Source organism: Camarhynchus parvulus, chromosome 1, assembly GCF_901933205.1.
Source record: "Camarhynchus parvulus chromosome 1, STF_HiC, whole genome shotgun sequence".
NCBI lineage: Eukaryota > Metazoa > Chordata > Aves > Passeriformes > Thraupidae > Camarhynchus > Camarhynchus parvulus.
Genome location: NC_044571.1, coordinates 86,606,240 through 86,631,317, shown reverse-complemented (window position 1 = coordinate 86,631,317; position 25,078 = coordinate 86,606,240). Strand labels below are relative to the sequence as shown.

The window sequence follows — 25,078 nt, the reverse complement described above, 5'->3', positions numbered from 1 at the left end:
ACAGTTTACACTATGTTGCCTTCAAGCTTTCTGACCCAGTCAGCTCCTGCTCCTTCTGCTGTGTTTGTCCAGGTGTGTTCTCAGCTCCTTGCTTGGTTTTGGTGCAATGGACAAATCTGCTGCCAAGGCAGCAGAAAGAGGGTGCAGCAGTCTACTCTGCCATTGTGGAGAGATTCTTTAAAGGGATCCCATTATGTTATGGGTGCTAGTCAGGTTGCAGAAGCACTAAGGCCTGGCAGATTTTTATGAACTTTACATGAGCTATGAAATATCCTTAATGCAAAAGTATACTTCACTATCAGAACACAGGGATAACAAATCTCATTGTCTTTGCTACACAGCACTTATGGAGTGAGCATGTGTGTGTGTAAGAGGCGAGTTGGAAATGTCGCTGATGAGGAGCATGAAATTTGTGATTGGAAAGAAGGCAACAGAGGAGGCCCAAGGCCTGTATGACATTGGTGATATGTGTCTAGAGGAGGATGAAGAGTGATTCAGTTGCTTTGATGAATTACTCTGCACTACAGGCTCCCCAACAGATGTGCTTCTTCAAAGAAAGTGAGGACTTCCTCCCCTCTGCACAGTCTCCTATCAAAGTGCTCTGCAGATATGGGTACTTCTCCAGTACTCTCCTCATGCAGTTCATTGAGACCACTGCCTTTTTATTTTCTTCAAAGATATTAGAACACAGGAGTGATTTCCAAGGTCCTTTTCCTCATTCTGAACCTTGGACAATGTTATCAATTTATCATATGTATGACCTTTCCTGAGACTTCCCTTCTTCCTTTTCAGTTTTTGATTCAGGTTTTAACTGTGGAGAAGAGGTTTCTATATGGCATTGCATGGCCAGTATGGACTGTGTCCTGTGCTCCAGCTGAAGTGTGTTTTCAGGAGGAATAGATCCCTTACTCCCCATGGGAATCTTGGCTCAACACTTCAGCCACAAAGGCCTTCTTGGAGCCCTTTTAGAGAAAGAAAATGAAGAACTAGAAAGGCTGCACAACCTTGCTTTGCTTTCTCTGTTGCAGAGACTTTGAGTTTGTGACACCTGTGCAGCTGTCAGTCACTGCCTTTGATGCAGATCCTTCAAATGTATGTTCATGTGACCAAAAGCCAGGTTTGCCAAAGCTAAACAAGGAATAGAGAGCACACCTGGGCAAACACGGCAGGAGGGCATGGTGGGACAGGGTCAGAAAGATCTCCTCAGTGCTGGCCCCAGTGAGTGCAGCTCCTGCCAGAAATCTGCCAGCATCTGGACCTCTCTGGCTGTGATTTGTGATCAATCTGGCCTATGCCATTTGTGGGAAAATCTGGTTTTAGACAAAAAAAAATTTAAGTTTGCCTGGCAGACTGTTTTTTAGAAGTGCTAAGCAATAGGAAAAGAGGCAACAGGCAGAAACTGATGCATGGGCAATTCCACACAAATATGAGGAAGAACTTCTTACTGTGCAGGTGACTGAGCACTGGAACAGATTGCCCAGAGAGGTTGTGGAGTCTCTCTCACTGGAGATATTTGAAAACTGACTAGATGACATGTGCTCTGGGGGGAATCAGCTTCAGCGGGGAGGTTGGATGGGGTGACCCACTGTGGTCCCTTCCAATCTGACCCATTCTGTGACTGACACTCTCCATAATGTGACCTCTTCCTTTGAGAAGGACACAAAGAGACAAGAATGGGGAGAACGTGTTCTTCAAAATAAAAAGTGTCTAGGCTCCCTTGCCAAGGAGCCTAACAGTGATTTAGACCCACTCAGAGTTGACTTCTATCAGCCTCTGGCCAGTTACCTCAATCAGCTGAACAGTGAGGTGTTCATTTGAGACAAAGGCAATACTAGTTAGCACTAACATCCTGTACATAATGTGCAGCCCTGATGCCAGTCTTCCCAACTCCATCTGGGAAGGGACTATGGAGAGCCTGGGATCAGGGCTCCCGAGTTAGCTGAACATTGCTGTGCATCAAGCTGGTTTTGCCAGGTGAAGAGATCCCAACTGATTGCTTGAATAACATCGTGTTGGGATGCAGGTATGGAAAGCTTAGGCTGCATTGGCACTGTTAAACAGCACTGGGAAAAATTTCCAGGCACAGAACTGTAGCTGCCTGTATTATTAGGACAGTCCCTTGTACATCTCAGCTCAGGCTGTCACATAAGACTCAGATGTAGTTTGTGGACTGCTCACAGCAGGCACTTTATGTGGTGACTGTGCTTTTCTGGAGGCCAAACTGGCTAACCAGGACGATGACTACCCACTGTACAGGCTGCCATCAGTGCTTACAAGATGTCCCACATATTTAATTGGCGAGTTTTAACCCGACCCTCAGGTTCAAAAGCAGAACCAAAAGGTTGTATCCCTGGATGCCAGACCTTTCAGACCCAGAATAATGAAGAACTGGAAGCTGTTCCTGAGGCTCCCCGCCTTGCAGATGATGCCATGACTAATGGGTGTTGCAGGGCGCTGGTGGAGACCTCTGTGGGCCAGTATCTGTTTCCATTTTCCTCGTGTTGTGCAGGGAAGGAAAAGTCATTAGCTCATTAGCTCATTAGTGGTTGCTGGCTGGTGGCAGTGCTGCTTCCTTATGCACATGGAAGGATTTGCTCCATTCTCAAGCCAGACAGGCTGAGGAGATCCACACCCCCCTAATCTGAGCCCTAATCAGAGCTCCTGAGCTCTGTCCCCCGTGAGGACACTGCCGTGTGCAGGGGGCAGCTCTCGCTGCGGGCTGCACCGCAGCAATCCATCTCCAGCTGAAACAAAGGGATGCAAGTGACAAGTGATCAGGACCTGGCCTGGGTCACTGGTCAGCAAAGTTCTCACTGTTTTTTGCTGCGAGAAGTCCATTTGGTCAGGTGTCTCCACAGCAGCCTTGCAGGAGGGGATGTTCTGAACTGGTGGCTGGCAGCCAGGGCGGCTGCTCTTGGCTAAGGGGCACTTGGCACAGTGTGCTTATCCTTACAGCTGCTGTGTGGAATCTCAGGAGACAGGGAGAGGTGGGGAGAGGCTGGCTCCTCCCCACACCCCACCTCTTCATTTAGGCTGTGCTAGAAAGAAATTACCCTCCATATAAACAGCCTCAGAGATTTCAGAGGAAGAGAGCCACTTGAGACTGGGCAGCAAGAACCCCCAGGATGAGGATAGCAATCCTCCTGAGCCTTCTGTTCCATGCTGTAGCTGCTTCTCACCAACTGTGAGTGATGCTGAACTCCTGTTTCAGTCTCTTTCATCAGTCTAGCTAGATGGACCACATCTCATGCCATCAGCTCTCATGCTTCCTGCTCTATCAGGTCACCCCAAGGACTAGCTGAGTCATACACCTTGCCTCCCATGCCTTAGTTTGGCTCCTGCAGGTCAGTACAAGCTTTTTGGGGGTCTTTCAGGTCAGTCCTTAGGCCCAGAGATGTTTGCTCTGCAGTTGCAATGCAGATCAAATAACTGGTGTCTAGACTGCAAGATTATGAAACCACCTCTTCTGAAGACAGCATGGGATGTTTTTGGAGAGTTCAGGAGATTACTGGAATAAGGGGTTTGAAAAAGATTATAGGGCTATACTTAAGCTAATCAAGCAGAAACTATTTCTCAAGTTTCAGTGAAGCAACAGCTTTGCTGGGCTCATTGATGCTTTTGAATGTTGATGGAAGCCATGGCACATTGCTGCAGGATTCTGCAGTAGTGGGCCACAGCAGGGCAGTTTTCTTACACCTCTTGAGACCTCAGACTGACACCACCTCTGCTGTCCTCCCCCACCACAGACATTACCTGGTGGTGATCCCTGCAGCTCTCCGGTACCCATCCACCCAGGTTGCCTGCCTCCACATCACCTGTCATGAAGCAAAAATTCAAGTGAATCTGGCCTTGGAGCGCTCTGCAGGACGGGAGCTCTTGATGCAAGAAACCATCCAGAAGAAGAAGACTTTCCTGTGCACTAAGTTCTGGGTGAGCCACCCTAGGCAAATGCCATCACTGATTTTCCATTCAGGAAATTGCTTGTGTTACTCCCTAACCAGGGGTGACATGGCTGGGGTCTACTTTGTCCTGGTGTGAGCCTTTCAGGAAGGGAATGGGTGGTGTCCAGGGATGCACAGCCCAACACAGCCTGTTGGTTAGCACTGAATTTCCTTTCTGAATCGAATTTTGAAATGAAATTTACATTTGTTAAAATCTGCCAGAATTCTGGATACCACCTGTGTCCCTCTCCTCCATTACAGACCAGATGAAGCAGCTTTAGCTCTTTCTGAAGGACTTGTGCAGGTTCACAGCTAAAGCTCGGGGAAATGGTGTCTTGCAGGACATACTGCAGTTTCTGTAGTACCTGAAATCAGGCAGCAACTCAGCTCTTGGAAGCTACTGAAGACTAGTTGGATGGAAATGAATATTCCTGTTTTTCTAAACAGCATCTTAGAGGTTATTTATTGTTGGTGAGAACTTAGCAAAGGTCTGGGATAAGGCAGACATGTCTAAGCAATACCTCTTCTGTTATACTGTATATTCTGTGCTGAGGCTGCTGGGGTCTTTGGCATCCAGAGTCTTTCTGGTTGTGTTTTCTACTTTGGATTTCTTGCTTGTAAGTGCTGGGTAGCTCTGAAAGCCTAGCATTTGAGGCTGTGCAACTGCTTGATCTCTCTCTTTTGATTATCTGCTGCCATCTCTCACCTTCCTGTCATCTGCCCGTCTTCCTGAACAAGTCTGAAAACTCAAAACTGTCAGGTGCTTGCTTGTCACCAGAGGGAAAAAGGAGAGATTCCATGGCATGCAGGGCCTCCTGCTGTTCATGTAGGACTGTGTGAGATCTGGATGTGATCTGGTTTCAGAGGCTGTTGCTGATTGCTCCCTCCTGGCACAGTGGGAGGGAACCAGTGAGTTGTTCCTCTTTACTGTCAGAAGATTACCTGGGGCCTGTGTGCTCTCCTCTCTCTGTCTGTGCAGGTTGCCCCTCCAGCTGATGGCACAGAGGAGGTTGCCACTGTAAAACTGACCATCACAGGAGATGGGGTCAATGTTGAGGAGCAGAAAAAGGTCCTGATCTGCGAGTCCAGGAATGGCACCATCATCCAAACAGACAAGCCCATCTACGAACCAGGGGAGACAGGTGAGATGCAAATGGGAGCAGCTGAGGGTCCCAGGCTTTTTGCTGGTTGCACCATATGGAAACACTGTGATGCCCTGCAATGCATGAACAGCCCTAGCAGAAGGCTTTGAGACCACATCTCTTGCTGAATGGTGTTTTCAGTGTTTGTAATGTCTGGTTTGTGATGACTGTGGAGTTGCAGGAGGCAGTAGATAATGATAACCATGTCCATGGTGCCTTCCATGTGGGAATGTTTGTGTCAGACGTTACCACAAGTGTGTCTAGAATGGAGGCAGGAGCTGGGGAAGCACATGGAGCAGGGGTCTGTAGGGAAAAACTGAGATCTGATAATATATTCCCTGATTTCCTTCTTCAGTGAAATTTCGCATTGTGACTCTGGATGAGGAATTCCTTGCACTCAATGATTCGGTAAGCGCATCCTAGGGGCTGTGGGAGAGGCTGCCTTGTACCATGCATGCATCCTACCTCCCTTCCACCCTGCTCAGCAGCCAAAGCTCCAGCTTTTCCACATTCACCCCTGGCAGGTTTTATGACCATGCAGAGGGCAATAGGAGCTGCCAGGGAGATGGCAGAGGTGTGCATGCCTCTTGCCCATCTTGGTAGAATGGTCAGGCAGCTGCAAGAATGGGACATGTTGATTCCTGATGTGATGGTGTCACACGGGGAGTGAACAGATTGTAAAACAGGTTTTCCTTCTTGTGGGGAAGGGTGCTTTTATCCTGCACCCTACAAGCTGGAATATGGGAAGTGCTGCTTAGACATTTTTAGGACAAACTTTTTGATTGCAACAATGTGGAAATGTGTCCAGAAAAGCCATTTTCATCATTGGAGATGTTCAGAACTCAGCTGGAGAAGGCTATGAGCAATCTGCTCAGGAAGACATGTTTCAGCAGGATGTTGGAGTAGGTGGCCTCCAGAGGGTCATTCCAAATTATGTGATCCTATACCTCTGTAATCCTCCTAAGACCACACCTGAACCAGAACTAGGTTTGGTTGGGCAGTGACTTCTGAGTTTTTCTGTCAGGAAGTCATTATTAAGTACTGCGTGACCTCCAGATTAGTTTTTTCTTTCCTTTTCTTCACACCTTACTGTTATGAACCCACCTGGTATTTCTCCTTTTTTTTTTTTTTTTGGTGGCATTTGTTTTATTTTGTAGTGTTGTCAATGCTCTTAAGTTTCCAAATCACCTTGCACATCCTTCAGAGAGGGTTCTGAGTCTGAAGTACCTTGTGTGTGGTGCTGGCATATGTTTCTCTCTTCTAATGTTTTTGCATTTTTTCCTCCCCAGATTTCCCTGTTTCTCCTGGTAAGTGATGCTGAAATCTCGTGTTAGAGTAATGGTGATGGCAGGAGTTTCACTGTGCTGTACATATTCAGTTTCTGGTAGATTTTACAGACCTCTGAGTGGAATAGTAGAGCTTCTTTTTTTTGTTGTTGTTGGATGTTAAATGTTTAAACTAACATACTCCTTTCAGCTTATTTTTTATGCACTTCTTTGAGGTTATGCTCCTAGGCACTTCAGGAGAAATCTGTTGTTCTAGACTTGCAAGAGGATAAATAGAAAACTTAGATGCTTATGAAAGAAAGTTAGAACTGCGAAGAATCTTTGCTTAAAATCAGAGTTTAAATAAGTGCAGAAGGAGGCTCAGATGCTGGGAGCAGAATCTGAGCATTATGATTTCTTCAAAATTTCCTGATCAGTCTATACCAAACCTCATTTCCTTAGCTATAGAACCTGGTAGTCCACAACACTGAAATCCTGAAGCTCAGTTTCTATGGGATGTGGATCAGTGAGATGCTGGAACAACTCCTTCTTTCTTGTGGGTGCAGGACCCTAAGAACAACCAGATAGAGCAGTGGCAGAAGGTGGTCCCTCAGGATGGCATTGCAGAGCTGTCTTTCCAGCTGAGTGAGGAGCCCCTGCTGGGAACGTATGTCATCAACGTCACCAGCGCCAGAGCCTACGGCAGCTTCTCCGTCAAGGAGCGCGGTACGAGCACGCGGGGCTTTGTCTGAGCTCCTGACAGCACCCTGCACTCCTGGCCCAGGAAGCAGGGTGTTTATTCCTCCATAACCATCCCAGGAGCAAATGGGAAAAGTGGTAGCATCTGTCACAGAAAAGAGTCTGAGCTGAGGCTCAGGAGAGGACATTGCTTCGGGACCTTGGCTTAGCGTGTGGGAGGAGTGTTGTGCATAGCTCCAGAACTTTGACACAGCTGATTCCTATGGATGTCACAGTCAGATAAAACAAGGCAATTTAGGATGGACTTTTCCAGAGAATATGAAGTCCAGTGGCCTTTCACTTCATTTTCATTCCCTAATCAACTGTATTGGGAGGCCAGCCTTCTCTCATTGAAAATAGCTGCCACAAGTACCAGGGTCATGGGCATGTTTGGTTTTAGTTTGGGAAGGAGCAAATCATCCAGGGCCTACACACAAATCTGTTAAAGATACTGGAAAATCTTTCCTTTCCCTTCTCATCACCTTCCTTCTCTATTTCCCGTCCCTTATTCCATGATTGTCTGCCTTTATGTTAATTCTTTGTGAAGGCTGTCCCTGGCCTGTGTTTCCTACAGTTCTCTGTTTTTCCCTTCCAGTGCTGCCAAAATTTCAAGTGATCTTTGAGGCCCCTAATCAGATTTATGCACTAGAGGCAACCTTCCCGCTCCGGGTATGTGGCAGGTGAGGATCTGACCCGAGGGATGGCCCTGTGCTCATTTCTGGCCTGATGTGCACAAGCTGGGTGGGTAACCATGGGGAGCTAAAGGGCAAGTTTACTACACTTCAGTCACAGGAAGCCAGAACCTTCCATGGCAGCTGTTTGCACCCTGAGGCAACACAAAACATTCCTGTAACTATCATTCTGATACTCCCAATGCCTCTTGTCTAAAAACACTTCACAAATCTGCACACACAAAACCTGGGGGAACAGCCTACCCTTTGACAAGCAACTGTGGGACAGGACATGACAGACATGTGGTGTTCATCTCCCTGAAGAATAAACTCATGGGAAATGATGGGAAGCTTTTCCAGATTATGCTCAAGTGGAAACTAGAGGGAGGAAAAAAGGAATTGCCCCAGGTATAATCCAAGGACGATGCTACAGTTAGCCCCATGTAAAGGTGATTTTTTAATAGAAGACACTTTATTAATCGCCCATGTTTCTGGTCATAAGATGATGAATGGTTTCAGCACATCCTGGGGTTATTGCAGGTGATGCTGATATATAGTTACAACACTCTAGTTACCCAAAATAATTTAGTTTGGTGCTAATTATATCACAAAGCCCTTGATCTCCTGTCACTGCACAGCCCTGTCCTGATCCTGCTTGCTGGGTCAGGACTCCTGGGCCTGCTGTATGACTGTCACTCTTGTGCTGGAGTGTGAGTATCCAGCAGCGAGTGGTCTCTGGGGCTGTGCAAAGCAAGCCGTGTGTTCTCCCACTGTGTGTGACTGTCTCTTCCTCTCCCTGCTCCCCCAAACAGATACACTCGTGGGAAAAGCGTCCAGGGGATGGTTCATGTGAACCTTTGTCAGAAGATAGCCCCGTTCCTGCCCAGTGCTTCCAAACCCGATCTCTGTTACAAATTCAGCAACCAGGTGAGATGCTTAGGAAGAGCTGAGCTGTGTTCTGGGGCATTTGTGCTCAGCCTCAGGGTAACACAAGGCTGCTGGGTCCTTTAGCTGAAGTAACAGCAATGTTAACACATTGTTTTGGCTGCTTGGCCACTGCTACTGGTGCTGCCTCTCAGCAGCTGTGCCTGATGATTGTGACTGGGCTCGTCATGTGCCTGCTCCACATCCTGGGCTGCAATGCCAAAAGGAAAAGCACCCTGAGAGCAGGGGTTCCATGCCACTGCTCCTCTGCCTCTTCCATAAATTCTAATGCAAGTGCCTCTCTCAGACCTTGTTTCTTCTCCCTGTACTTTCAGACGGATGAGGCAGGCTGCTTCTCCACAAACGTGAGCCTGTCCTCCTTCAGCCGAGACTTTCGCTACTACCGGGACAGCATAGCTGCAGAGGCCTCGCTGCTGGAGGATGCCACAGGTAACTCTGGGATTTCTGCTGCCTGGGAGGAGGCAGGTGAAGATGTGCTAATCTGACCAAAAGCACCAGAGACTTTCAGGCTAGGAAGGGATCTGAGCCTTCTGAGCCCACTGGGGCCTGCTATGTAACCTCACAGATGGGGACAGAGACAGCAGCTCTTGATGGCATCACACACTCACTGAGTGTGGTGTCAGGTGCTGAGGCTCTCTAAAAGCTAGAAGTTAAATGGGAGAAAGACCAGATCCCCAGAATCTTGGGCAGATCACCATTGGGATATGAAATGTGTGTGCAGCTGAACATGTCCATCCCTATTACCAGTCACTCTTCAGGGAAATTGCTGAGGACTGCTTGGCTTTCTTGTTCCCTCTCTCATGTTTCTGTCTTGCTGCTTTCATTCAGAGATACAGGTCAATGCTTCCCACAAATTACTCATCTCCAGGATTGGCGGGATGGCCTTGTTTGATGATGTGAATTCTTACTACCACCCTGGACAGATGTACAGAGGAAAGGTAATTCCCAGTTTCAGTTCTTTGAAGGGGAAAGCGTGAGCAATATTTCACAGTAAATAACCTTTACTTACTGTCTTTTCTGACCCCATCTCTTGCCAGGGGCTTGGGAGGGCACAAATGACTCCCAGAAACAAAACTCTGGAATTGTCCAGTGTCAGAATAACACCCAAGACTCCCATTTACCAAATAACCCATGAGGGAGAGCAGCTATGGGCTTTAATATGGGGTGGTGCAAACCCAAACATCTGGAATTTCAGCAGCCAGGAGGTCTTCTGCTGGGAAGGGGTGAAGAGCACTGGAGGCTGAACCAGATGACCCACTGTGATTCCTTCCAACCTTACCCATTCTGTGATTCTGTGATTCTGTGAATGAACATGGTAGCACAAGTGGTAATATGACAGGAACAGTGGCAGTGTCGATAAAATTATTAGTGACTAAAAGAGTGATCTTGCTGTCTTTGGAAACACTGCTCCTGACTTGGGGACACCAGAGATTCTGTCAGCTAATTAGATTCTTCTGCACTTCTCTTGCTCCCCATGATATTCTCAGATTAAAGTAATTGATTACCGAGGCAAAGCACTGAAGAACAAAGAAGTCCTCCTTGTAGTAAACTGTGCTGAGCAGCAATTTACGCAGAAGTACATCACTGGGGACTCTGGAACAGCTTCATTTAGCCTGGACACCTCTGCCTGGAACAGGACCTTGGTCTCCCTGGAGGTAAGTGAGGAAGGGTATATCTTGTGGCAGGGGTATGTCTGCATGTCAGAGCTGTTTACTGTCCCACAAACATCTTCCTTGCTCCTTCCCAAGGGAGAGTAACACAAACCTGAAACACCTCAGCATGTTCTAGATCTTGGCTGACATCTTGGCTCTCCCTCTGAGAGCTTATTCTCCAGGCGCTGGTTGCTTTCCTCGTGAGCTCTCCACAGAGAGACCTGTCATTGGCATTGCTCAGATTGTCTAACAAAGGTGATTTGCAGCTGAATTGTTTAACTAGAGAAACTAAATGGTTTGGTTTTTTGTGTCACCAGGCAAGTGTCCTGCATCAAGATTCAGACAGAGACCCTGGGACAGCTGACTTGAGTTACCAGCGAGCCTCTTATTTCATCCATCCATTCTACAGCACCAGCAGGAGCTTCCTCTCTATCATCCGTGTGCCAGAGACAATGCCCTGTGGTAACACACAGTCTGTCCAGGTGGACTTCAAAATTTATGAGGAAGACCTGGAACATGGGCCCAAGCGTGTCATTTTCTCCTACTTTGTGAGTTTCTGGGGAAGCACTAGTGGGTGACAGCTGAAGGCCCAAGATCAGCATCTCTTAGAGTTCAAGCATGATATTTGATAGTCTTGGCTCAGGCCAGGACAGGGAGTTCTTCCAGTCATCATGAAACTGGTTTTGATTCTGGTACTGCAGTAATAGCAACAAAGGCAGAACCTTTCTTTTAGGATCTGCACAGGTGCAGGGCAGGTATTTGCCTTACCTGTCCTTCCCAACATCACTTCACCCCTGAGCTCTACTTTCTAGCTTACTAGGGAGCAAATAAAGTTTATATTCCTCCCCCAACCCCCATTTAATCTCCCAATTTAATTTTAGGGTTTCTTAGTGATCTCAAAGGCTATGTGACTATGTGACCATCCCTTTCTGTGTTCTTCTCTAGGTCACAGGGAAAAGAGGGATAGTCCATGCAGGTCAGCAGACTGTTTGGGTTGGGCTGCCAAGAAGTAAGTGCATTCCCCAGTGTCATGTCTAGCAAGCACTCAGTGGTCTGTGGCATCCCCTCTTATCTGGACAAGTGGTGTTAAGCCTCCTTGCAATGCAGGGGTGGCTCACCACTTGTGTGCTGTGTCAGAGCCCTGTGTCTTTCCAGATTTCATGTTCCCTTTGCCCTCCTTCTTTGTACCAAGAGAATACTCAGCATTTCCCATTTTCTCAGCATGAGTCCATAGGCTCATTCTTTGTTGTCTTCAAGTCTCCTTTTGCTGCTGCTCCTGCGAGCAGCACGAACCTGCAGTCTTACTCTCCATAGCAACAGTGTCTCCAACTAATCTGGGTGCTTAGGATGCCACATTTTATAATTTTGATCTGTTGACCCACTGTTGCCTATTTCTCCAGCTCTTGCTTTTTGATTCCTGAATTATAAGTATTTTGGGATAAGGTCATCTCTTTGTTGGTGATGGGATGGGAGGTGTTGGGTGAGAGGAGGCTTTGAAAGATATCTGAGAATCTCACTCTTTATGGAGCCAAGCTTGAACTCCAAAGTACTGTTTTGTGTCCCCAGGGCAATAAACAGAAAAGTCTTTTGCTGGTCTTGAATACCAGATCCAGAGATGTGCTGATTGTTTCATAAGTCTCCAGAAACCTCTTTGGTCTTGAAAGACTTCAGTAAAGGAGGAAAGGATTTAAACAGGTGCATGCAGAATGGCAAAGATGATCAGACTCTATTTTCATTATCAATCTTCTCTCTTCTCCATCTAGTGCTGGAAGGCTCCTTCTCCATCCCTCTTACATTCAGCTTGACCTATGCTCCAGCTCCAAGACTTGTTGTTTACGTCATCTTCCCTAATGGAAAAATCATTGCTGATTCTGCCATCTTCAGTGTCTCCACGTGTTTCAGAAACAAGGTAGGGTTTGTGTCTGAGGCTGTGACTAAATGTGTGAGCAGGGATGTGTCTGCTGCAATGAAAGGAGAGTTGTGTTGCTGTGTGCGGCTGACACTGTGTGTGATGCTGTCACACGAACTGCAGTTTGTGACTGGTGAGGTGTGCTGTGATGTTTGGAGAAAATGTGTGCTCAGCATTGTGGGAGCTGCTGCAATGCTTGGGAAAGGCAGAGATATGCTGTCTGTCTCCATGGGCAACTGCAGCCTGGTAGGAGCATAGATAATCCAGCCCAGCACAGATCATTTGTGTGGTTCTCAGGAGAGCTCAGGGCTGCTCTGCTGCTGCAGCAATTAGAATTGCTAGTATGTGGTATTGGGATGGCATCTGAAAGTGGATGATGGAAGAAGTGGATTTTACTGGCCATCCAGAATGGGCTGAGTGCATCTGGTCATTGTGACATCCTTGGGAATCTGCTTTCTTGGCTGTGTCTTGCACTCCAAAGGTGAATTTCTGAGAGGGCATTACCCCTGCTGCACAGCTCCACAGCTGCTTGTCTGCCATAGACAGTCAGATTCAATCAAGAACAGGAGTTGTTTCAGGAAACTGAGGCCAATCCCACAAAGAGCCTGGAGACAAGGACTAGGCTTATTTTTGATCTGGGGGCCCAGAAGGAGGGACTTCATAAGACAGCTGTGAGGTGTGTGACCATGGCTGGCTGGTTTGCCAGGTAAAGAAGAGAGAGCTGTGCTCTGATACGGGAATGTCGCCATGTGCACACTGATGGCTCCCCCTCTGGCATCTTTCCTGTTAGAACCTCAGTGTTGTCTTTTTAAAATACCTCCTGGGGGTCCTTGGGAGGTTCCTTGGCTGCCTATCCAAGGCAGGTCCTTGGAAACTCTCTTCATGTAAGTCCCTTGCCTGCTTGGGAAGTGGTGGGTGGCCACCCTTAGCAATGTCACTCAGGCATTGCCTGCATTCTTCCCATCCAGGTGGAGCTGAGCTTCTCCACGCCAGAGACTCTTCCTGGCTCACAGGTTGGCCTCCGCCTGCAGGCAGCTCCTGGCTCTACGTGTGCTGTCTGGGCTGTGGATCCAAGCGCCTTTTGGATGAAGCCAGGAAAAGAACTGAGCAGCCACTCGGTGAGCAAGCCTGCCCTGACATTTTCCCTTCCCTCCTGAGGCCATGTGGGAGGGTGGTCATTGCACCTGTGCAGAATTTAACTCCAGGAAACTGAAATCACGGCCTGGAGGGATCAGCAGCGCTCCCAGTGTGGATGGGTAGGGATTAGGGATTAAGGGAGATGTTGACCATCACTTGGTGGTAAAACAGCTCCTGTGCTGGCACTATCAGAGGAGAGCCCAGGAAGAGTGACAGCGATCCTGGGCTTTCTGGCACATGTTCATGTACAGTAGCCAGAAGCAACTCAAACAGGCCTTGGATGTGGGAGAGGAAGGGAATGCCAGGTTTAATTTGCACTGATTTTTTTTCCCTTGCTTTCTCAGATCTATGGGCTGTTCCCATCTGTTTATAATGCCAGGTATCCTCGCCAAGTGTCTGAAGATGATCGTTCATGTGGGCTCCCAAATTCTGATGAGCCTGATGTGTTTACTGCATTCAGGGTAAAAATGGTTGATTTGGTGGGTTGAGATAATTCATGAACTGAGGGAAATGTGGGCTCTGACTTTACCAATATCCAAGGGATGCTGCTGCAGACAGGACAGTGAACAGGTGCAGTTTAAGCCCTTGTAACTCACTTGCTATTTGAATAGATGATTTGAAATGTATAAGGAAAAATCATTGTGTGGTTGCCGCACTTGGGTTGTGTGACTCAGGATGCCAAGGATTATTCATTACTTTTATTGGATTTCACACAATTTGTTTAATCTTCATAGCATGAGCAATTGCACCCTGCAGGCAGAGAAGGCATAGTACCCAAATGACCATATGTTTGAAAAGCATAAATTTGGCTGACTCAGGCCAGATGAATTACCTTAGAAGAGCATGTTTGCTCATTGTGGGGGATCTGAATTATTCCTTCTTAAAATGAAGCAAGAGAATACAGAGGACAGCCAAGCCCCACTGCATGAGGGGACAGGAAGGCACAAGGGCAGAGGGCAGAGAAGAGAGGACAATCTTCTGGTGATTAATTTTTTCCTACAGGAAATGGGGTTGAAAATTATGTCCAACACCAATATCAAGAAACCCAGAGTATGCCCAACCACTCCATTGACAACTATGCTGCAGGGAAGAGGAATGTCTATTTCCAGGCCCATGTTGACATTTGCCCAGCCCCATAAAGTGTATAACAGTAAGCATTTGACAGCTTTTTCTTCTTACATGGGAGGCTTAGTCTTTCATGTGAAAGCAGTCCTGGATTTGAGCCAAGAGGCAGCACTTGCTGTAAGTGCAAATGGAGGAGAAAGAGGGTTTCCTGTCCCTAAACCTGTTGTGCTAGTGTGAGGGCTGTTAGTGGGATGTCTGATCCCAGGTTTTATCTCTGGAGTGAAGGAAATGTTGCCTGTCCCATGGTGCCTCCACATGCAAGTAAAGCCTAAAGCACCTCTGACATTTGAAATGAGGCAAAGGATTTTAAAATTTGGGACAGCACATTTTGTTCTGTTGCCAGGCTTCCCAAGAACTGACTGCATTTGTTGCAGCCTGAGCTGTGCTGGAGCTCCTCTGCTCTTAACCAGGACCTGAGGACCCTATGGTGACTATAGGTCTTTGTTGTTTCCAACAGAACATCTGATATCAACCTATCAGCCCACTATGTTTCCACCTTTTTCTGCAGCTGAAGAGAAAGCACACAAGCGTTTTCACCAAACCTGGCTGTGGGATTTGTATTCCGTGGGGTGAGTAAACTGAGCAGTGGGGGTTTAGTCTGGGTCATTTTGTGTGGCTGGGAGAGGCAGCAGATGCAGCTGAGTTTAGATCACAGGCAGCTGTGCAAGACACTTAAGGGCATACATCATGGGGCTCATCCCTGTAGGCTGTTCATTGCTGGAGTTGGTGTATTCATTAAATGCATTTTCCTCTACTAGGAGTGCTGGTCATCCGTGAGAGGTGGCTGGCATAGGAAGATAGAAAAGCATGAGGTGCAGCAAACCAGCTTAGTTTACTGCCTATACTCTGCTTTCTGTCGTCCTGTGGGCTTGCATTTCCCAAAATGTGCTCACAGATGTATCCCGGTATCCAGGGGGAGCTGATGTCCATAGAAGTCTTTCACAGGACTGAAAATTGTGTCCTGTGAGAAAGGCTCAGTGTGTACACAGGGTCCACTGAGAGAGCTTTTGGAGATTTTTCACATGAGACTTGAAGATTTTCTTGTGTGTCCTCTGAAGCCTGAAATATGCTCAGGCCAGATCCCGAGTATATTTCCTATCAACATCTGCCCTCTCCCACCTCCACTGTCCTTACAGATACATCTACCTCTTCACCCCTGGCAGCAGATATCTCTTCTGTGACTTGTTCACCAACCTCATCTGAGCCACCAAAAGTTTCTGTGTTGTGTGTGTTGCCTTCCTGTACATGCACGGTGAAATAAGCTGAATAATACCAGTACCTTTAGCTCTCTCTGCTTTTTGTGTTGGCTGTGGTGGCAGCTGCAGAACAGTCTGCTCCTCTCAAAAGCTGTGATGTGTGCACAGGACAAGTCTCTGCCCTGCCCTCATGCTGGGCTTTAAGCTGTCAGTGTCTCACAGGACAGAGAATGGCTGGATCAACCTCATCTAAGCCATACTGCTGCTCGTCCTGTTGCTCTCTTGGTTTCTGGTTTCTGGTTCTCCATTTCTAGGCCGAGAAAAATAAGACTGCTGACATCTGTAAGTCATCTTTAGATGTGCAAAGGTGAAGTGCTGTCTGTGATTGATGGCATCTTGCAGCCATGTACCCTATTGACCCAAGTTCTGTCAGTATAAGCACCCGAGGTGGGGTCCCCACTTCTACAAGGACTTGTAACCCTGCAAGGGCTGCAAGTTCAGTAGGGGTTGGACTGAGGTGAGAGGATGGGGTGCTCTGCAGAGAAGAACACAGAGCAGGTCACCTGGCATGGCATCATTCAATAAAATGCTTCTGTTGCTGTCCACTTCTCCCCAGCCTCAGTGGGAACAAGAGCATCAATGTCACTGTGCCTGATGCCATCACAGAATGGAAAGCAGGAATGTTCTGCACAGGACAGAACGGCTTTGGGTTTGCTCCAGCCTCCCGGCTGATTGTTTCCAAGCCCTTTCTTGTGGAGCTGCCACTGCCATCTTCTGTGGTCCAGGGTGAGACCTTCAACTTGAAGGCCACAGTCTCCAACAACCTGCAGCAATGCATGAGGGTAGGTGAGCCCTGAGAGCCTCTGCAAGGAAAGCAGGACATGGCTGACACCTGTGGCCTATGATCATAGAGTCATAGGGGAAGGGACTTTAAAGATCATCCAGTTCCAAATCCCCTTTGAGAAGCCATGGCAATTCAGTGACTTTCCCTCTGACTGGAAAATGCAAAACATTACCCCCACTTTTAAAAAGAGAAATAAGGAAGCATCCTTGAGATGATTGAGAGTTGGGCCTGTGAAAACCCCATGAAGTTCAGCGAGGCCAAGTGCAGGGTCCTGCATGTGGGCTGGGGCAATCCCAAGCACAAACACAGACATTGCCCTTGATAACCCTGGCCAGGTTGCCAGGACTTTAGCTTTCCCAACCTGATCCCTGTCCAGTCAAACAATCTGTATGTATTGCTCTCAGGCTGTGCCCTGCTTCTACCCTCTGTAGGCTTCCTTTTTGTGTTGTTGATGTTTATTTATTGCCACCTGCCATCCCTTCTGCCCCTTCAGATCCAAGTGACCCTGGAGGAGTCTGCACACTTCCAGCTGAAGCCATGCAAAGGCTGTGCCTACAGCAGCTGCTTGTGTGCTGGGGAAGCCAAGACCTTTCAGTGGAGTGTCACAGCTGAGCAGCTGGGTGAGAAGCACAGAGAGGTGGGGTGCTGGAATTGGGAAGGGATGGGACCAAGGTGGGGGTGTTTTGTAAGAGCTGACATAGAGTGAGGAGCTGTTTGCTCAGCTACCCAGAGTACTTATTTGCACTTATCCTATGGTCATGGTTACTCACAAACCTGTGCTAGGAGGTACAGAAACATATAGGGCTCTGATCAAATTTTTTGTTGTCAGCAGGTGATGTCTATTGCATTAACAGGAAATCTTTCTTCAGAAAGTGTCTTATGCACCTAAATGTGTGTTATTTTCAGGGCTCATGAACATCACCCTCAGCGCAGAGGCTGTGGCCTCCAAAGAGCTCTGTGGTGAGGAGATACCATTTGTCCCAAAACAAGGACAGAAAGACACGATCACCAAACTCATTCAAGTCCGGGTCAGTCAAGCTGTTCTGTTACCTAAGCCTCAAAGTAGGCTTTGTGCAATTCCCAGATTTTGTGTGTGTTAATTTTGGGAGTTACTATTCAAAATGCTATTCAAAATGTGCAATTATCATCTCAGGGCCTGAGCTGGGCTCAGCCATGAGGGCTGATGGATGTAGAAGGTAAAGGGATGTCCTTCACTTCATACCATTGGAAACTTTAAACACTCTTTTATGTCCTTGTCTCCTGAGTTCTCCGCTGAATCTTACAGCACCGTTTTCACAGATATTCAGAATTAGGATATTCTGAAAATGCCTGCTGGTTTCTGATCTGAAGTGAAAATGGTTGAAAGTAGTTTGTATTTTTGTGTGATAACGATGGTACTCCAGCTGACTGTCCACCCTGAACCAGGATTCTGAACATACCTTCTTCTAATCCACTTGTAATCCCGTTTCTCTCCTGGGTGCTCATTAAAATGCTACTTTTATGTGCTCCAACAGCCAGAGGGAGTGTTGGTAGAAAAGGCTCACAGCTCCATCCTGTGTCCCAAAAAAGGTAGATGGATTGCTTTCTTCTTTCACCCTGTTCATCCCCCTCTTCCAGTCTAACCACCTTCTGGGTATTCAACCCAGAATAGTTCAACAAGTGGAAACTTGTTGAACAATTTCCTCTGTCCACATGATGAAGCTACAGAAGCGTACTCTAATTGTAGTGCCAGCTAGGGCTTTCTCCTAGCCAGGGATGTGGGGAGGTCTGCTCTTTAACCATCAACATCCCTGGCACTAATGTGACAGCTTGAGGCCTTTTTCACCTGTGGAAATAAAACCACACTACTGAACATGGCGAGGCTGGAGGTCATGGCTTAGGATTGCTGTTCCTGTCTTGAATTTTATGGTGTATGATGGGGTCATCAGCTGATTTTGAGAGCATGAGGAGCATTGAGGAGACAGTCTTGCAACTGAAATCTTAAATGAGATGGAGTAACTTCTGTAGAGAAAAATAGGTGACTTTGACCCCTGAGGATTTCCAGGAGATAATCCTCTCAACCTCTTTATAAAGAAGGGTGTTAGGACAGCACAGTTACCATGAGGTGGATGGAGGAAATTAAGGGTGGAATGGGACATAGATTTTGGAAGTGATTAACAGCCTCTGTGACAGGAAAATGGGAAGTTATCACAGGACAGCCCTGAACAGTTTCTGGGGTTTTGAAGGCTTTTTTTCACCAGAATCTGTTTCTTTTTGTTCTCCCCACACCTTACCGTACTGGTGTCAGGGAATCCAGCAGAGGAGTCTGTGTCCCTGGTGCTGCCTCTAAATGTGGTTGAAGGTTCAGTCAGAGCCACTGTCTCAGTCACTGGTAAGGAGTTAAGCTATGGTGGTACCCTTGCAAATCCCATATCTCTGAGTTTAGCCCAAGGAAAGCCCAAATTTCCCCACACCCCACTCCTGAGGTTTCCAAGGCTCCACTGCCATGTTCTTCTCATGCGTGTGGCTGTGTTTCCTGATTACTGACAACCTAAAACACGCAGCAAGGGAGAGAGTGTTGCGTTGATGAGCTTCCCTGCCAGGATGGGAATGTGTACAGCTCATATGAGGGGCACATTGGAACTGATAAGGTGGCTGGACAGAGGTGTCCCCACACTGCTGTGCTGGGCCTGCCTTGCTTGGTGCACTGCTGGGAATGGTCACAGGTAGGAATCTTGCTGCCTAGGAGGTGGTCAGGGTGCTTATGTTTTGTCTCAGGGGACCTCATGGGGTTGGCACTGCAGAACCTGGACCACCTGGTGCAGCTGCCCCACGGCTGTGGGGAGCAGAACATGGTGCTGTTTGCCCCCGTTGTCTATGTGCTGCAGTACCTGGAGAAGACGAGGCAGCTGAGCCCTGAGATCAAGGACAGGGCAGCAGGATTCCTGCGCAACGGTGAGTGCAACAGAGCCACCCTGCCCCTCTGCCTTCCCCTGTGTCTGACAGTCCCAGGTTCCCACTCCCCTTCCACCTGGAGCACTCAACCACCCTATTCCTGCACAGCAATTTCATTGCAAATACCATTGTGAGCACTCATGTCCTATCCTGCTTCCCAGGGTACCAGATACAGCTGCAGTACCAGCACCCTGACGGCTCCTACAGTGAATTTGGTACCAAGGATGAGTATGGTAATACTTGGTAAGCCCTGGGCTCTCTCCCTGCTGTCTACCTGCTCTCTGACAGCCAGGAGGTGGGCAGCTTTCTGCTTCCAGCATGAAACCCTTGCTGTCCTATTGGATCCAAAGTGTTCTAGAAGCTTTGTGGACTAGGGCACCACACTGGGTAGGCATCCCCAGTCCTGGGGATGAACTGATCTTGAACCAGCACATTAGAAATAGCACAATAGGTAAAGAGAGATGCACCAGTTTCAAACTCACATTTTTCCCCCTCAACTTCTGCTTAGATTCTTTCTTTCCATTCATTCTTCCTGCTCTGTCATGCACTCCACCTGTCTCTGATTCTCTCTTCCTTCTTTCATGCCTTTTTTTTCTGTTCTCCTCAATCAGGCTGACTGCATTTGTGGTTAAATGCTTTGTCCAAGCCAAGCCATACATTTACCTGGACAACCGGATTATCCAGGCTGCTCTCAGCTGGCTGGAATTCCACCAGCTTCCCAGTGGTTGCTTCAAAAATGTGGGACAACTTTTCCACACATTCATGAAGGTAGGAGCCAGTGCACCTTGAAGGACATCATCAAGCAGTTCTTGCCAAGTGTGCTGGTAATTGGTTAAATTCACTTGCCTGTACTGCAGTGCTTTCTTGAGAGGGAGCAATCCAGGGATAGGGAGGCCTCTCCTGAAAAGCTTCAGTATTTGCCTATTAATTTTCCCAGCTGTTTGGATGTCTATGTTTTTTTTTAGGGAGGTGTAGATGGGGAAGTCCCCTTGGCTGCCTACATCACTGCTGCATACTTGGAGGCAGGGGCAACACCAGAGGTAAATCCTGGCGTTCTTTGCCATGCTCTTGCCTTAACATCTGAATCTTAACGAGCTTAGTGGTAACACTGGGGCAGGCATCAGAGCACCTTGGAGGCACTTGTGGGCAAAGTAATTGAGTGGGTGAGGAAGATTTTACAGCTTCTCAGGAAAATCTCTCCCTTTGAGGACGACATCCCTGGCAGGGAGAAGGTGAGGTTAAACTACTGGGAACCACTGGACTTCATGGCTAGATACTGTGTTGGCCATTTCCCAGGAACGAGCTGTTAATTCCCACTCCTCCCATGCCCTTGTTGGTCCTACCCAGCTGAAGGCTGATTGTGAGGTGGGTGGACCTGCTCCCACAGTCAAGTAAATAGACATAATGTAATTCCTAATTGGGTTTAGCTTCACAAATAAAGCAGAAGTCTGGGAAGGGAGTGCTGTAGGGCAGCTGTAACTGCATGGTTAAGTAATGACAATAAGAAGGAGCTCTTACCAGTGCTAAGGATTGTAGCTAGTTACTAGGCTGTGGCACAGGCAAATAAAAAACTTCTCCATCAATTAACTTCATGGAGAAACACAATTGTAGACATTGAGAAGTGAAGCTCTCTGGAAGTCTAAAAAAGCGATGCTTTTCAGTGGAACAGAAAGCAGTGGGTTTAGGCAAAAAAAAGGAAGACAGATGGAAATTAATCTTCTTTCTGGCAATAGATGTCCTTCAGGTCACCCCTTTTTCACCATAGTACAGTTATTCACTGTGAAGGTGAATTAAACACAGTCACCCTGCTCAGCAGGCTGTGTGTACTCGTTAGCAGTTGTGTGGTTTTGCTGTTGCTGTGTTTGGCCTGAGAAAGTGAGGCATGGTGGTGTTACTCCCTCAGGAAAGGTGCTCATTTCATTGGGAGAGCACTGCTGAAGCCCAAAACCAGCTCAGGAGGGGGTCTGTCAAGCACCTTCCACCAAGGGCTGAAGATGCTGCTACTGCTGATAGAGAGAGTGCGGGCCTGGGCACAGAGTCACCGGAGTGCATGAACGGGGTGCTTTCTGTGCTGGCACAGAAATGTGTGCATGCTCCTGCTCGTGTCCCAGGGGTTTGTGTGTGACCAGCAGCGTGTCCCTCTTGCCTGCAGAGCTCGGTGGTGCGCAGGGCTCTGGGCTGCCTCGCTCCTGCCCTGCCCAAGGCTGCCAGCCCTTACACCCAGGCCCTGCTGGCCTACACCTTCGCCCTGGCTAAGGACTCCCAGCGCACACAAGAGCTCCTCCATGTGCTTGACCAAAAGGCAATCAGAGCAGGTATGAGGGCCTCGGAGCCAGGGGAATGCCAGAGAAGGGACAGGTGACCTTTCTGAGCCCTTGGTAAGGTGCAGCTGGGAGGAGCACAGCCTCACCCTCCAGGCCCTTCACCAAGGAGAGCTTTTAGACATCCACTGAATGAGCTCATGGCGTGTGCTGCCACCACTGTGGTGTGGGTGCTGATTTCCTTCAGATCTCTTGCCCTTTTCTGGCACCTGAAGCGGAGGTTGGGGTTTGGGAGACTTGGGCATTCTTGTGCAGGACTGCAAAATGCCAGAGAGGAAAGTAAAGTGCCCCATGTCTTGTTAGTCCCTGACCCTCAGGGCTGGCCAGTGGACAGCTGGCTAGTACCAGGTTGTTAGTGGACCTGGCAAACAAGGCAATACAGAATTTGGACAACTGGGAAGTAATACATATGTGCATTATTGGTGCATTAGTTTTTGCATGTCACCTTGGTCTAGAATATGGAGTTTTAAGTATTGCAAAATACATTGGTTTTTAGCTACCCTGGTGATGTGATGACCCAACCAAAAGGTGTTTACCCAATGGTCTCTGGAGACACAAGCCCCTGTGTTTAGGAGGCTAGGCCACAGGTGTTGCACCCTGACATCCCTCAAGATTCCCTCTGCTACCTTCCTTTCCCAGACGGGCAGATCCATTGGAGTCAGACCTCATCCAAGCCCAGAACCAGTACCAGCCCTTGGTCACAACCAGTGCCTGTGGATGTGGAGATGACAGCCTACGTCCTCCTGGCCCTGCTCTCCAAGCCAAATGTCACAGAGTCCGACCTCACCATGGCCTCTGGCATCGTAGCCTGGCTCACCAGGCAGCAGAATGCCTATGGAGGCTTTGCCTCAACACAGGTAACTCATGGCCAGGGAAGGGGATATTTCTTGAGAAAGAACCTCTGCAAGATATGTACACAATGTATGGAAGCGTAAATGCTTTGGGCAAAAGAGCCTTTGTATGTGGAGGTCCTCAGGATGCTGGTTTCAAGTGTCTCTGGATGTCAGAGATGCAAATGTACTTGTGTTTTCCTTTCAGGACACAGTGGTGGCCTTGCAGGCATTGGCCAAGTATGCAGCACTGACACACAGCACACAGGGGGATGCAGAGGTGAGGGTGAGGTCCCATGGAGGCTTTGGGAAGAAGTTCCAGGTCTCCTACCAGAACCGGCTGCTGGTGCAGGAGGCGGCACTGACAGAGGTCCCGGGCAAGTTCTTGGTGCAGGCCCACGGCAGCTGCTGTGTCTTTACTCGGGTAGGTTCCCTCATCCCCTCATCTTGTCAAAACCAAAACTCTGCTGCACCTCTGTGGGAGGAAATGTGCATTGATGGTGCTTTAACCCCAGCCTGGTGCCAATGCAATAAACCTGTGTGTGGGAGGAAACAGACAGAACCTGCCCAAATATGAGGACCATGATGCTTCCATGGCTCTCAAGAGTACTGGAAGATGAAAATGCTTTATAGCGATCCCACTGCTGTGTGCCTGACTTGCACAGTCTCAACTGAAAGTTTGAGAAGGAACCCATGGAAGGTTTCCAATCTGAGTGACCTTTATTTTGGGTACTGGGACGAGTGTGCTTACTGCATATCATTTATCCATTCACTGTCTGGGGTCCAATCTCAAGGAGTTGAGTAGCCAGTGGAAAAAAAAAAGGTATCATAGATGATATAAAGCTAATTGTCAATGTTTTAGTCTGTCTTTTTGTCTCTCCCTGCAGATGGTGCTGAGGTACAACACACCCTCCCCACAAGACTCCACATCCTTTGCCTTGCAAGTGAAAACCGAGCCTCTCAATTGCACCAAGGACAATACACGCTCTGTTACTGTCCATGTCAATGTCAGGTGACTCCAAAGATCTCACCCCACTTGGGAAGGAAAGCTGGGCATGGCTGGACAGCTGAGGGGTGCTTCTTGGCTGCACTGGGGGCATCAGGCAGTTTCAGCAGGAGGGAGGATGCAGAGCCTTGGCTCTTGCTGAGAGAGGTGTGCAGTAGTCAGCTCAGAGCGGGGATGCTCAGAGCAGTGCAGCCATCCTCTGCACCCTGTGAGAGGGAGCAGTGACTGCCTGTCCCCAGCCCTGGCTGGGCTGCCTGGCTCAGGGCACCGCACACAAGGACTGGTGGTAAAGGGAAGGGAAAGCTAGGAGATATTCTCTTTTTAATGTTCTCCCCCAGACACTCTTTTTCATCTTCTCCCCCAGGTACAATGGGAAGAAATCCACTTCCAACATGGTGATTCTGGAGGTGTCCCTACCGACTGGATTTGCCCTGGCTCCAGGATCTGGGATGTCTGTAAGATGTGTGGAGTCAGGGTGTGGATGTGGTGTCAGTGGGACCATCCATGCTCAAGGAGAGGGGAAGGCTGTATGGGAAGGCTGTATAGGAAGGTGTTGCCTGTCTCTTCCTTGAGCAATCTCACCATCCCTTCCTCTCTGCCACACAACAAACTTGAACACATACTGTTGGCTGTTTCTGTGAGCCTTGAGGATGGTGATACTTCTGACCCAATCAGCTTAGCATTCCCCTGTCAGCTAAATGCCCTAGGCTCTTGTCCTTGGGGTTTGCAGGAGCTGAGTGGCCCTGCAGGGAGATCAGCCTGAAGAGATAGGAGTCCAAAATACATTTGGAAGCGAGTGAATGAGAATCTGCCAACTCAGATAAACCTTGTTGGGATGTCTCACACTTTCCTTTCAAAAGATGAAACTAAATTGCTTTCTCCTCTCTCCTGTCCTAGCTGCAGCATGGACACTCTGTGAGAAGAACTGAGAAAACACAAGGAGGTGTTGCCATCTACTTGGACAAGGTAATGTCTGTGCTGCTAGAGAACCTGAAGGAGTGGAGGGCAATGCCAGAATTTTTGGGAGAATCCAGGACTGGGGCTAGCAGATCAGTATACTCAAGATTTATCTTGAAGTCCAATGTTTGAGTCTACAGAGTTGTTATTGTCAGTTAGTAGGATCAAATTCAGGTGAGGAATAAAAAGAACAACTCATAAGTGAACTGTCATTTATTTTCTTCCCCAGCTGAGCCATATCTCTGACACATATATCCTGCATCTGGAGCAGGAGATTGAGGTGACCAACCTGAAGCCAGGCCATGTCAGGGTCTATGACTACTACAGCCCAGGTCAGTGGGGAACCATGGGGTGCCAGGGCTGCCTGGGTGTCTGCACTTGGCTCTGTGCAAGGATAACTTAGATCTCTCCTCTTCTGTTGCAGAGGAGCAGGCCCTGGCTGACTATAATGTCTTCTGCATCTGA

General features: G+C 48.2%; 1 protein-coding gene across 1 annotated transcript; it reads left to right on the top strand.

The window, feature by feature from the left end:
- Positions 1 to 385: 385 nt before the first annotated feature.
- Positions 386 to 25,078, top strand: LOC115903131 (alpha-2-macroglobulin-like protein 1). Its single transcript, XM_030947386.1, has 34 exons — positions 386 to 489; positions 3,747 to 3,930; positions 4,921 to 5,083; positions 5,439 to 5,496; positions 6,902 to 7,074; positions 7,682 to 7,766; positions 8,570 to 8,684; positions 9,017 to 9,131; positions 9,531 to 9,640; positions 10,190 to 10,357; positions 10,672 to 10,902; positions 11,300 to 11,363; positions 12,118 to 12,263; positions 13,232 to 13,381; positions 13,745 to 13,861; positions 14,403 to 14,566; positions 14,993 to 15,094; positions 16,338 to 16,563; positions 17,059 to 17,185; positions 17,472 to 17,593; positions 18,080 to 18,134; positions 18,853 to 18,936; positions 19,323 to 19,499; positions 19,661 to 19,742; positions 20,111 to 20,267; positions 20,465 to 20,539; positions 21,652 to 21,814; positions 22,460 to 22,677; positions 22,859 to 23,074; positions 23,538 to 23,662; positions 24,021 to 24,111; positions 24,554 to 24,622; positions 24,843 to 24,945; positions 25,038 to 25,078. Exons 1-34 carry the CDS (start codon positions 386 to 388, stop codon positions 25,076 to 25,078), a joined length of 4,380 nt encoding a protein of 1,459 aa, XP_030803246.1.

What these genes read in the sequence shown, in the direction of transcription:
- LOC115903131 (XM_030947386.1), top strand. Translation starts at nt 386, where the DNA reads ATGTCGCTGATGAGGAGCATGAAATTTGTGATTGGAAAGAAGGCAACA. An exon ending in AAGAACTGAGCAGCCACTCG is followed by an intron (nt 13,382 to 13,744) that starts GTGAGCAAGCCT and finishes TTGCTTTCTCAG; the next exon opens with ATCTATGGGCTGTTCCCATC. An exon ending in CCAAAAGGCAATCAGAGCAG is followed by an intron (nt 21,815 to 22,459) that starts GTATGAGGGCCT and finishes TTCCTTTCCCAG; the next exon opens with ACGGGCAGATCCATTGGAGT.